Source organism: Leishmania mexicana, chromosome 7, assembly GCF_000234665.1.
Source record: "Leishmania mexicana MHOM/GT/2001/U1103 complete genome, chromosome 7".
NCBI lineage: Eukaryota > Euglenozoa > Kinetoplastea > Trypanosomatida > Trypanosomatidae > Leishmania > Leishmania mexicana.
Genome location: NC_018311.1, coordinates 381,358 through 395,174, shown reverse-complemented (window position 1 = coordinate 395,174; position 13,817 = coordinate 381,358). Strand labels below are relative to the sequence as shown.

Genomic DNA, 13,817 nt, shown 5'->3' with positions numbered 1-13,817 from the left:
CGGCAGCCCCAGCACGGCAGGCGACGGCGAGAACGTCAGCGTCGGCACGTCCGTCACAGTGATCGCGCTCGTGTACCCGGCAGTGCTCGCCACACCGCGGTCCCGAACGCACGCGTAGTACGTGCCCACCCTTGGCACTGCCCACGACATCGATGCTCCCCAAGGAACCACCAGCGAGCCTCTAATGCAGTCCGTCGTCGTCGACAGCGCCGCCTCCAGCTCCGCGTCACGGCCAGCCGCACCCAGGCCGTAGGTCAGCGGAGTCTCGCGGGTCGCGTACATCGTGTGCGGCTGCACGTCGTACTCCTCCACCGTGAAGGTGTTGGTGGACGGCGTGAAAGTGCTGATACTCGTCATAACGCACAAGTAGTAGACACCCGCAGTGACGTTCCACACAAAATCGAAAGACGTCAAGGAGGCGTACAACTTCCCTGGCTGATCAAGTGTGCGGCAGTACGGATCACGTGAGACAGAAACCACTACAGTGGATTCCCTTATCGTGGTCATCATGCTAATGGTGCGATGGCGCACCCCACTCGTGGGGCTCATCCGGTAGAGGTGCGTCCCTATGACGACTCCTCGAAGTGCCAACGCTGTCATGGTCCCCGACACGGTGGGGGTCATGGCGCAGACGTACACAATATCGCCACTGTACCTCAGAGGCACAATGCGGCTGCTGCCCAGCACCGTATTCGCGTGATTCGGCAAAGGGCTGCCGCAGTCCGGAGACGCAGACCAGCTAACGATGCTTCCAAGAGGTGTCGCGTCGCTGAAGGTGAGCTCATTGTACTCCGTTTTGTAGAAAAACGGAGGAACGGTGCTCACCACGTTCATCTGCAGCGCGCCCACCGACGCACCGGGATGAGCGCTGCTGCACCAGTGCAGCACAGGAACCGTGGGACGCGGCCTCGTCAAGTCGACACTCAGCGCCTCGCTCGTCACATGGAACACGCACGTGCCGTTCGCGAAGCTGACGCCATCCACCGCACTCCCGACCGTGCACACCGACGTCACCTTCGAGGCACCACCGCAGTCGCTCCGAGTGGAGACAAACACATTGTGCCCCTTGCTGACACCCGCCGCGTCCGCGTGGAACGGCACGTCGAGGAGCGGCAGCGACGGGGTCGTCGTCACCGTCACCGACGCAGCAGCAGCGCCGACGCAGTCACACGCTGCCAGGATGAGCAGCGCGAGCGCCAGTGCCGCAGACGTCACGCACACCAGTGCACGCCGTGCTGACGTCCGCCTCCTCATCCCTCCGTGAAAAGCAAGGTCGCTGCAATCGGGTGGGGGTGGGCCAACGAGGCCCGAGAGATGCAACACGGGGAAAGGGGGGACGGCAGTGATGCGGCGGGTGCGTGTAAGAGCTGGAGGTGTGTCGTCAGAGACAAGGGGCAGCGAAAGTGGACGTCGTCTGGTGCTCAGTCCCGACGTAGACTCGCGCCACACGCGGCGGTGGCTGACGTGAGCACGGCGCAATGCAGAGGCCCTTGATACAAAGACACACAGTGGAGCGCAAAAAAATGGCTGAGCAACGAGAGACCGGCGTACCGCACTGGTGAGCGGGCAAATTTCAAGTAGGGCGCGGTGCGGCTATGGGGAAAGGGGGGAAGAAAGCCGCAGCGTGAGAAACCGGCAGCCACGCGCACACACACACGCCAGGCGACCAAAACAGAGGGACAGCAGCAGGAAGGCGGCAGATGACGGGGGGAGGTGAGGCACGCGTGCGCACGCATGCACACAGGCACGCACAGAGAGCCAAGCAAGGAATGGCAGCCACGATAAGACACGCACACAACGAATAACAGGCAGGAGGCACACACACACACACACAAGCTATGCAGGCAGGAGGAGGCACACAGAGAAGGGAGAAACGAGAGGATGCATATATATGCATATATATATATATATATATTAGATGGAGGAGGAGGAGAGAGGTGCGTGTGGGGAGGAGTCGGGGAAACCACAGCCACGACAGCAACGGCAAGAAGAACAGCGACAGAGAGGCAGAGAGAAGGTAAGGCAGACCACACACGCATACACACGCACGCGGACAGATGCGAAGTCCGCTCAAATCGAAGGGAAAAAATGGGCGAGCGAGAGTGCACGGAGAGGAAGGGCAAGGCAACGAAAAAGAGAGCAGAAGAAGGCACGTCGCAGGAGGACGTCACCGCACACACCGTCACCGTCACCGTCACCGCAGGAGTGCGGTACACAGTCCCGTAGGCACAGACACAGAGATGCGCCCTGGTACGCACAGACAACTCGCACGCGAAGAGATGAGCGGCACGAGAGATGGAGCAGTAGACACGATATTGGCGATATGATTCCTTACGTGGTCGCTAGAGGGACGGACGGACGGGGGGAGGTCTGGTGACCTGAGTAAAGGGGTGCGTGGATGCACTGTAGATGGCGTGTGTGTGGGTAGTTGTGGGTGTGGGTGGGTGGGTGGAGGTGGGATGAGTAAGACGATAGAGCGCAGCGGACGCACGTGCACGCGCGCACGCAGGCACCCCAAACGTCCCCAGACGATGGACTACCCGCCGCTGTGACGGGTGTGGCGCGCAGGAGGGGAGAGCGAGGCAGGATAAAACAAAGAAGGCGAGCAACGAGGGAGGAAGAGGGGGAGCGGAGACGCACTCGTTGGCACGCACAACGCGCTTGCTTGGGAGATAGCGCTGCGTACGCGTGCGTGTGGGTGCTCGGAGTAGGGGTGTAATGCGAACAATGAGCGGCGGATGTCACTGATGGAAGGCGGACGGAGGGAGAGCAGAAAAGGTGAATGGATGGCGTCGGTGCTGCCTCGAGTCACAAAAGGAAACACACACACACACACGCACACGTCGCCGACCTCCACCGCCCTGGTTCCCCTACGACTGTGCGCCGCCCTCGCCCCGCACGCTTGAGCCTGCGCTTGCTCGTTCACACTCGACGCCGGCGTCGGCGACAGACAAGCCCAGACGCGACGCGCAGAGCACGAAAAAGGAAAGGAGAAGCTATACCGACGAGGAAGAGAGAGGAGGAGGAGAGGGGGCGCGCGCCTGTGGGGACGAGGGTGTGGTGCAGGGCGGCATGCATTCACTTGATGCGTGTGCGTGTATTCACATGAGGGTACACATGCAAACCAGAGAGCGCCTAAAGCCTTTTGTGTTGTTTTGAGGGAGGGGGTGGTGGTGGCGGTGGAAGGCTTACGCGTGCGTTAGGGGATAGGGGAGAGGGAAGAGGTGATATGTCTGGGCACTGAGAGCAGAGGAGGAGGAGAGGCCGTGCAGCAAGATGGAAAGAGGGGGGAGGGCAGAGGGAGCAATGCGCTCCATGAGCACGCACATGCGCCACGACGCAGCGGGGGCCAGACGTCCGCTTAACGCACAATCGTGGTGAATATCGGCGGTTGCACGCAGCGATTCGGAGTGAGGGTAAGGGAAGGCGCATGAAGAGAAACTCAGAGAGGTCAAGAGCAGCGCCGCCGAGCGTGGGCTCTTGGTCTCGCCCTCCCCCTCCTCTCCTGAGCTCTATAAGTGCAGTCAGATATAGAGGGGGTGATGCGCGCAGACGCACACGTGCTTTCCTGCTCTGCACCGACGCGCAGCAGCTGGTGCAAGAGGAGAAAGTAATGCACACACACACACACACGTCACTGCATGAACAGAGGGTGGCAGGCCTCACTTGCCTTCTCGCGCGTGTATTTTTCTGTTGTTGTCGCTGTTCGATCGCCCGGCGGTGGGCGTTCGCGTCGATGGAAACCGCACTCGGATAAATAAATAAAAATAGAGCGCTGCACTGCGCACACAGGCACACACACGAGAGCGTCCGTGCACACGCGCGCAGGCACGCACACCGCACCGAGTGCGGTGATCCACCACCTCCACGCTCGACGACGTTAGGGAGAAAGAGAAGCAGCCGAACAGCGCCCTGTCGAGACCTCGTAGGGCGTGCGAAGAAAAGCGGTGATAGGCGGATGGCAAGAGGGAGGGCGTAGGGGCCCGCTCGGGGTGGGCGAGCGCCTCGTCAAAGAAGAGAGCATACCACGTCCGCCACGCCGTCCAAGGCGTACACATGCACAGAGAACGAGAGAGCCCTGCCTCATGTATATGGGCACTCACTTGACGACAAGCGCGTACGTGCGCGCGTGTGCGAGCAGGATGGGGGGAGGGAGGGAGACGTAGCGAGAGCGGAGAAAAGCGCCTGCGCCGGCACCTCAGAGGCGAAAGCAGGGCCTGCATAGGAGATGGAGGGGAGGGGAGGGGTGAGAGCAGGACAGCGATAAAAGGGCGGCGAGGAGGGGGGGCAACAAGGAGAGGGGAGGGAGGCTACGCATGCTTATGCCCTCGCACACATTGTGTCGGCAGAGGGGGAGGGGGGAAGAGGTGCGTCTGGAAACCCATCTGCACACACACGCACAAAGGAAGGCTATGATTATGGCGGAGGAAAAATGTCTCGGCGCACTGCGGACGCCCGCGCGCATGCGGCCGGACGAGGGACAACAACAAAGGAGGCGGGAGAGAGACGTCCCCGGTGCAGCGCCTCGCCTCACCGCCTCCCAGTGCCGCCCCTGCAAGCGCGCACCATCCAACACACAGGCGCACGGGCGCTTTTACTCAGGCCCCGTCTGATCCTCGCCGTCGCCATCGGGGTAGGCGTCGGCAGTGACGACAACGACCACCTCAGTCTTCACCACCTGCAGGTTTGCCTCGCACCGCCGCCGCACCACACGCCGCGCCTCCCCTTCGCGAGCAGCGAGGCGCCGGCGGTGCTCCCACTCCAGCTTTGGCAGGCTCCTGATTTTCTCGTCGACGGTGACAGGAATTATCGGAAGGTCGTCCGGCAGTAGCGCAGCCCCGCTGCTGTAGGCAGCACTCACCAGCAGCGGGTTCAACGTCAGCGACACGTCGGTTCCCACGGATGACATGGAGCCGCTAAAGCTTCTGAAGGAGGCGTCCGGCGAGTCACCGCGCCAGTGCACCACCGCGGAGAGGCGTCCGCCAAGCTTCACCACCAACGAAGGGTCCGCAGGAATATCCACCACCTCCACCTCCACCTCCTCCGCCGGCTTGACATCGACATCTGGACAGCAGAAACACCACAAGCCCACGCACGCCAGACAGCAACAAAAAAATAGACAACAAACGACGATCCCCGCAACCGCGCCACGGCTCAGCCCCCGGCCACCGCCGCCACGGCGCGTGCAGCTCGTGCTCACGCGCGCCTCGCTCACCGTCGTGCACACAGAGTCGTCCGCGCTGTCCCACACGCACACGTGGTACGTCGACTCCGCGGGGTACGCGGACACCTTGTCGTAGTCCAGCGTCAGCTCGCACGTCCCGCTCGCCATGCTCGCCTCCCCGACAACCGCGCTCCGGCTCGCCTCGCTGCAGCAGTCCCCGTGCACAACCGCAACCACCGACGTCGCACCGCTCGCGCTCGCACCCGGCGGGTAGCACCGGTCCAGCGTGTACGTCGTGCACGCGTCCCACCCAGCAGACGGCAGCTGCATCGCAGACGCAACGAACTGCACGCTCCGCCGCCCAGACCACAGCCCGGGCAGCGCCACAAGCGTCCCGTTCACCGGCGCACGCGCGCACAGGTACAGCCCAGCAGTGTACACGCCCGTCGCAGTCACAGACACAGACGTGCTCGTCACAGCAGCCCACTCGCCGTGCTCGCTCGACACAGACGTGCAGTCGCGCGCCGTGCTGAACCCGGGCACAAGCGCCGCAGCAGTCAGGTCCTGCAGCAGCACCATCCGGCTCGCCACGCCGACAACAAACGTCGTCCCGCGCACGTCGAAGTGCGACGCGCGCACAAGCTCCACCGACTCCAGCGCCGCAGCACCGCCGCCGCCACGCAGCGCGCCGCCGTAGCACAGCGTGTACGTGCCCGGCGCAAGCGCGCCGCCGTCGCCGCCCACAAGGTCCACAGCGCCGTAGCCCTCCGCGTCCGTTGTGAAGCTCGGCATCCCAGCAACAGACCCGCACCCGCTCGCAGACGCGCTCAGCTGCACCGCCGTCCCCTTCAGGCTCGGTATGAAGACAGGCGCGCCCAGTGCGCCAGACACCATTGTCGTCGGGTACACCCGGCCGGGCGCAACAGCCACGCCGGCCAGCACAACCGCGGGCCCCGCGGCCGTCACCGCGCACAGCCACACAGCGCTCACGCCCGCCGCAACGCCCGCCGTCGCAAACGACACGCTGCCGCTCGACGTCACCGTCGCAGCGCTCGTCCCCGCAAGCACGCCCGAGCACGCGTCCCCGGACAGGTACACCTCGCGGCTCGCGCTCGTGTAGTACCCGCTGTGCGTGTACCCGCTGTCCGCACCAGGCACCATCGAGTACAGCGGCGGCGCACCGTCCACCACAAGCGTCGCGCTGTACTCGCCGCCGCGCACAACAGCCGGCGACGCACGCAGCACAGCAGGCGGCGTCACGGACAGGAACTCCGCAACCGCCAGCGTCCTCCCGCTCAGCGGCGCCACAGTGCACACGTGCACAAGCCCGCGCACGCCCGTCGTGCTGTACGTCGCCGTCTTCGACGCGCCGCTCAGCCCCGCCGCGCCCGCCGTCCGCACGCTGCAGTCGCTCGCCGTGCTCAGGAACGTCTCGCTCGACGGCGTCGCGTAGTTCACGCGCACCGCACTAGCCGCGGCAGCGCCAAGCGTCGCGTTGTACCGGCTCACCGCAGCCGTCGGCGACACCGCCCAGTTCGCAACGCGCAGCGTCGGGCGCGCCGTCGTGAACGTCACGCTCGCGTCGCCGACAAGCACGGCGCACACGTGGAACGCAGCGCGCTCGCCAGCACCGGGCGCGTACCCAACGCTCGCAACAGCCGCGTCCAGCAGCACGCCGCAGTCCGACGACGCAGACAGCCGCGGCCTCGCCAGGTACGCCGCGTCGATCCCGAAGCTGCCGATCGCAGCGCCAGGCGCCGCATCCACCTCCGCAATGCTCGCGTCCGCGCCGCCGCCGCACCCGCTCGCGCGCAGCAGCCCCACCGCACCGCGGGACGCGTACGCACCCCCGCCAGCAGCCTCGCAGTAGTACAGCGACGCCAGCGCACCGTTCGCGCCGCACGACGCCACAGTGAACGTCACCCTCGCGTCCACGATCGCCGCAGCGCCGCCGCCAGCCACGACGCCGAGGCAGTCCGCCGTGCGCGACAGCACCGCCGTGGCGCCACTCGTCACGCCGCCAGACGTCAGCGTCGTCGCGCGGTCGCCGATCACAGCTGCAGGTGTCATGTAGTGCTGCAGCGTCCCCGTCAGAACGCTCACGCTGCTTAGTAGCGGTGAGGAAGTGCAGAACCGTATTTTCTTGCCTGCCCTCATATCTGTGATGGTGATCTCCGCACTGCCGCCCTCCACCATGATATCCTGCCACTCGGACGCCGTGGCTCCACAGACTACAGACGCGGGCTGTACTGTGAGGCGGTAGCCCGTGTACTTCGCCCCCGCGCCGCCAGGGCCGCCCGACATGGTCACTGCGAACGGCACGTACGCGCGAATGGCAGAGGGGTCTACGGAGAGGCTCATCTCAAACGGCTCCACCACCTCCACCGTCGTGTCCGAGCCCACCACCGACACCGCCGTGCCCACCGTCACGCGCTGGCACAGCAGGCACCGCCCCAGCGGCGCATCCAGCGCAGCCGTCGAGGAGCTCGTCGCGCCCTGCGACATCTTCGCGCGGCACACGCCGTCAGCGTTGTCAGCGTCGCACTCCCTCCCGTCGCACGCGACAACGTACAGCGACCCCGTCGCGGCCATCGGCGCACCGGACAGCACGTTCGGCACGCCGCGCTGCAGGTACACCATCGACGTGCGGAACTGCTCCAGCCGCAGCGTCGCGCCGTGCGCGTACCCCAGGCTGTCCGACACGAGGCTCTCCTTCGACCCCACGCACACGCGCACGGCGTCCACGCCGCTCGCACGCGCAGGCGCCATGAACGCAGATGCGGCGCCGCTCGCACGGTCCACAGACCCGCTCCCGTACACACGGGTCCCGCTCAGGTCGCCGCTGCACCTCACCGCCCCGCCCACAACGACGTAGCGCGTCACAGCAGCAGTGCTCGCGAAGCTCGGCGGCAGCTGCAGCCGCACGGGCAGCCCGCGCACGGGCACCGGCGGGTCCGTCGACACCGGCGGCACCTCCATCGCCGCGACAACGCCGGCGTCGCAGTAGCCGCCGCCTATGTATCGCCCCACGCACACGCGGTACACGGTTCCCCGCTCCAGCGCGCTGCCGCTCACCGCCCCGTACGACACAGTCGACGTCGCGTCCGGCCCCTTCAGTCCCGAACCCAAAACCGTCGCGTCGGGCTCGCTGCATGACGTCGCATGAGGCAGGAAGAAAGCGAGGTAGCCCGTCAGCGACATGCCCCCAATCCCGGCGAAGCTCAGCGTCGTCGTCTCGCTCACGTACGCGATGCTTGGATACATGCGCGCGACTAGGCTCTGAAACTCGCCGACGGGAGCGTAGTCCGCTTCAATGTTTGTCGACGAGGACTCCGATTCTGCAGGGTAGGCGAAGCACACGAGTAGCCTCCCTGCTGAGGCTGACTGCACGTTCAGCGTGGCAACGCCGCCCTTTGCGGTACCGCTAGCAACCCACTCTGTGGATGAGCTGCATGTGTTGCTGGAGGTCACGGTGACATGGTGATCCGACTCAAGCCCGGAAACATGCACCGGTGTGTTGACGTTGGCGAGGACGAGGTCCTGTGAAAGCTGCGCCGTTGCTCCGTAGATCCAGAACTTGCGCAGATTCAGGTATTCAAGCTGGTGCCCGTCGCCGGACTGCAGACACATGAGCCACACACCCCCTGTAGGGAACACCACAGGCGGCAGTACCGCCGCCACACCCGACACAGTGAACATCATCATGCCGCTTCCCTCACCAATGGCGGCGGCGGCGTTCATCGAGCCGGCGCATGGATGCTTGTTGGCTTCAGGTACAAGCACCACAGTCGTCCCGCTGGGAAGCTGCACCTCGCTGTCCAGGACGAAGCGCAGTGTCGACTCGATACGCAACGCTCCGTGACCGACGCGGTACATGCGTGTCCGCAGTGTGCCAAGCAGGTAGCTCACTCGATGCATGTCCTCGTTGGGCTCCAGCGGGTTCGAGACACAGTACGTCACGCTCCCCTGCAGCGCAGTGACGGTGGGCAGTGTGGCCACGGCCGTTCCGGTAGGCTTTCGGACGATGGCGAAGATGTTGACGCAGTCGAGCTTGCTCGAGAGCATCACATCAAACTCCGCTGTCATCGCGCTGGGGTGTTTGAGTGTCACCGTTATCGGAAGCCCCCCAACTACTTCATCGGGCGAGAACGCCAGCGTCGGCACGTCCGTCACAGTGATCGCGCTCGTGTACCCGGCAGTGCTCGCCACACCGCGGTCCCGAACGCACGCGTAGTACGTGCCCACCCTTGGCACTGCCCACGACATCGATGCTCCCCAAGGAACCACCAGCGAGCCTCTAATGCAGTCCGTCGTCGTCGACAGCGCCGCCTCCAGCTCCGCGTCACGGCCAGCCGCACCCAGGCCGTAGGTCAGCGGAGTCTCGCGGGTCGCGTACATCGTGTGCGGCTGCACGTCGTACTCCTCCACCGTGAAGGTGTTGGTGGACGGCGTGAAAGTGCTGATACTCGTGGCTGCGCACAAGTAGTAGACGCCGGCCGGGGCGGTGATGCGGAAGCTGAAGCGCTCGTTCAGCGTTGCGAGCTGCGCGGGCTGCTCCAATGTGTCGCAGTCGCTGTCCCGAGAAAGTGCAACCCTCGCCGCGCCCTCCGCTGTCGATGTCATCAATATGGTGCGATGGCGCACCCCATGAGAAGGCTGGACAGCGTAGACTGGCGCGCCCGCTACGACTCCTCGAAGTCCCAGCGCTGTCATGCTCCCCGACACAGTGGGTATCGTGGCGCAGACGTACATGGGCACTGCACCAGTTGCTCTGAGTGTGATAGTGCGTGTGGCGGCGACGGTAAAGGACTTGGGGACCGTCAACGGCGTAACGCACGTGCTGACAACGTAAAATCCCAGTGTAGTGCCGATGGGCGTGGCCTCGCTGAGGTGTACCGTCGTCTCCACGTTGAGAAACACGAACTGTCGTGACATCGCCATCACGTTCATCTGCAGCGCGCCCACCGACGCGCCGGGATGAGCGCTGCTGCACCAGTGCAGCACAGGAACCGTGGGACGCGGCCTCGTCAAGTCGACACTCAGCGCCTCGCTCGTCACATGGAACACGCACGTGCCGTTCGCGAAGCTGACGCCATCCACCGCACTCCCGACCGTGCACACCGACGTCACCTTCGAAGCACCACCGCAGTCGCTCCGAGTGGAGACAAACACATTGTGCCCCTTGCTGACACCCGCCGCGTCCGCGTGGAACGGCACGTCGAGGAGCGGCAGCGACGGGGTCGTCGTCACCGTCACCGACGCAGCAGCAGCGCCGACGCAGTCACACGCTGCCAGGATGAGCAGCGCGAGCGCCAGTGCCGCAGACGTCACGCACACCAGTGCGCGGCACCACCGTCGAAACCCTCGATCGGGCATGAGAGGAGGGGAGAACATATGTGTGAGGGTGAGTGGAGTCGGCTGGCAAGGTGACTCTGCCCCGCACCCGCACTCGCGCCAACGACGACGACGATGAGGAGGAGGAGGGAAAGATGCACGGGAAAAGAAAAGACACTGCGTGGACGCGACAACCGCAGCGATGGACGACGACGACGACGGGTTGAGCGCCGTGTCGCGGCAGAAAAAAAAAACGACCAACAAGAGCAAATAATGAGAGCAGAAAACCAAGGAGGCCGCGACGCCTTGGCAGGGAGGCGGTGGTCGTCCCGATGATGCAGGAGAGGGCCGACAGAGGAGGAGAAACAGCACACAACGAAAAACAGCGGACGCGTGAAGGGGAACGACACACGCGCGCACGGGGAGGAGAGGGAGGGTGCAGCGGTTTTTGGCTGGACAGCAATCACGCACCCACCCACCCACCCACCCACCTCCCACAGAACACTCCACAACGCCGAAGAGTAAAGCTCGCTTCGCTGCTGTCGTCCTCCCCGTGGGTCTATAATCCAGCGGAAAGAGTTACAGGCGATGGTGTAAAGTGTGTACACATGTATGTATAAAAGGGGTCGGATACAAATCTGGGAGAAGAGGAAAGGCAAGGAGCAGAGGAGGAGGATGGCGCACGACCTCCAGCGTGAGCGTCTGCACGGACGCGCGCACACGCACACGCGGCTCGAGCAGGACCAGAGAGAGGACGCCACAGCCAACACCACCAAAAACAAAAGGAGGGGGTCGGGAAGCAAGAGAGAAGCCTGTGAAGAGGAGGACTACCGCCGGGGGTAAGAGAGAAATCGCACCCAACACGCGTACACGCGGTGGCACAGGGTAGGGGGGGGGGGGGCAGGGCGCACACAGACCTCCCTGTGCGGACGAAAAAGCGCGCGCGTTCGTGAAATGTGAAAAGAAAAAGAAAGACAGAGGTGATACACAACAAGCGATATTGCAGAATGGCTCAAGCGCGCGCACACACACCAGAGAGGGGAAGCGAGCTGCTACCCGCGGTGCGGAACATAAAGCCGAACAAACCAAGGAGACGCGCGCACCGCGATGGGTGCACCACAAGTGCCACGCAGAGTAACGGAGTAAAGCCACGGCGTGAAGACGGCGGGGGAAGAGCGAAGGAGAACGCGGAACAGAGATAGATAGAGCGTTGATAACGTATGCGAAACTCGCACACGGTCCCGAGACACGCAATCACGCACGCAAGTAGAGAGCAGATCGAGCAGAGTGTCTTGAAGCCCAGGTGCTTTTCCTTCTCGATTCCTGTCCTCGCAACTGTTATTCGCACTGGTGCTGCTGATGCTGGGTCTCCCCCCCCCCTCCCTTATGCCTTGTATCGCTGTGTATCGACGGAGTACCTGACAGATGTCAGAAGCGTGACCGACCAACTTTTTTATTATTTTTCTCTTGCGTTGGCCTCGTCGAGTGGTCGGTCTTGCTCCCACTTTGTCGGTTCTCGCCGTCTTCGTCCCCAACGTGTCACGTTGTGATCGGCTTTTTCTTTAGCAGCGTGTGTGTGTGTGTGTGTGTGAGAGCACGTGTGATGAGCTCGGCGCGCGCTCGTGTTCAGTGTTTTGCGTGCTGCAGGCCTCCCCAGACACACAGACCCAAAGCACTCCCGCCTCTGCAGAGACGCAGGGGCAGAGCAGGGCACAGGAATAGGCAAGAAAACACGCACGCACACACACACACACACACACACACACGCACGCGCGCAGAAGACAGTGATGGCAACGACGGCGGCACGCTCGGTAACACACAAGAGAGACGATAGACGAGAAATAATAATAAACGAAGAAATCTGGCCTTTGCTTCTTGGATGAAGAGCAAGGGGTACTGACAGAGAGGTCAGAGGGGGGAGAGGGGGGATGGGAGTGGATGGGGGGTGGGTGGGGGTGGGGGTGCCGGACGGAAGAGAAACGGGGAAAACGAGTCAAGAATAAGGAGAAGCCCTACACATAGAAAGACAGAGCAAAAGATGCCCGTAGGTGGAAAACCACAAGGAGAAACCAAAGTCGTGGCAGCCGCGCGAGCAAGTCGCGAACTCGCCCACACGCGCACACACACGCGGACGTGCAAGGAAAAACGAAAGCCGCCACGCAACTGTTGGCGCGGGCACACGCGCAGCACACGTACACACCTCGAAAAAAAAAAATGGGAAACAAAGAAAGAAAAGGGCGAGCTTTGCGAGAGTGGACAATGACCAAAACGGTCGGAAAGTAGCGACGCGACGGTGGTGAAGCGCGGGGGAAGAATAATCATAAATAACAAAGCGGTGTGTGTGTGTGGGGGCGACAACGAGGAGTCGAGCGATCCGGGGGGGGAAGCGAGGGGAAAAGAAAAGCAAGAAGAAAACGGAGACACAAGACACGCAACCCTGCCGCTCTTCACGGTGACAGCCGTGATGGGGATCCCTTATTGGGGGGGGGGTCGTGTCGGTTGCTCCGTACAAGAGGCTGCTGAGGGAAAGGGCGGATCTCGTGCCTCCTGTTTCTTCTTGCGCTTGCGGCTGTGAGTTACCGCTCGCTGTCGCCGTGGTTCGATGGATGGATGGATGGATGGACAAGGACGGACTCCGCGACCAGGACACGCTGCTGCAGCAAGAAAAAGAGCTAGCGAGAGAGAGAGAGAGAGAGCAGGAGAGTAACGCTGACAACAACAAGAAACGTATGTAGGGCGCCTCTCCACCTCTGTCTGTCTGCCTCTGTGTGTCTCCCGTTGTAGCTGTTTGCCAGCGCTGAGGTCGCTTGTCGCTATGGTACTTGAGTCGATGATACACACACACGCACACACACAACACAGAATCAAAGCGAAAAACAAAAGGCTAAAGCAAGTGAAACCCTTCCACGCCGCCCGTATTTGCTCGGCTGGCAGCAAGGCGAGGCAGAGGATGAGGGGGGGGGGGGCAAAGAGGGACCGGCAACCACAAACAGCAGAAAAGGGGGGGCGATGATAACGTGTGCCTCGCCGCGGCACACACACACACGCCAGGTTGAGCGGCTGCGGAGTTTTTTTTTTGTTTATTTTTTGGCTCAACTTTCTCAAGAAGTCGTTTGCGCCTCCTCTCGCACGTTCGCTCAGCGTCTGCTGGGCGAGGGAGTCCCGTCTTCCCTTCCTCCTCCTCCTCCGCTCTTCGTGCGTGCGCGTGTCTGCGTGTGTGTGTGCCGGTGTTTGCAGAATGGAGTTGTCGACAGAGGAGTCCGAGAACACGACGACTGGAGACGAGGGAGAGGGAGAGAGAGAGAGCAGCAGCAGCAGC

The 13,817-nt window shown here is 63.1% G+C and overlaps 1 protein-coding gene across 1 annotated transcript; it reads right to left on the bottom strand.

The window, feature by feature from the left end:
* Nucleotides 1-4,594: 4,594 nt before the first annotated feature.
* LMXM_07_0831 (conserved hypothetical protein) lies at nt 4,595-10,558 on the bottom strand (the record flags this gene model as incomplete). Its single annotated transcript, XM_003872185.1, has 1 exon — nt 4,595-10,558. The coding sequence occupies one exon, from the start codon at nt 10,556-10,558 to the stop codon at nt 4,595-4,597; it is 5,964 nt and encodes a 1,987-aa protein (XP_003872234.1).
* Between the last annotated feature and the right edge of the window lie 3,259 nt (nt 10,559-13,817).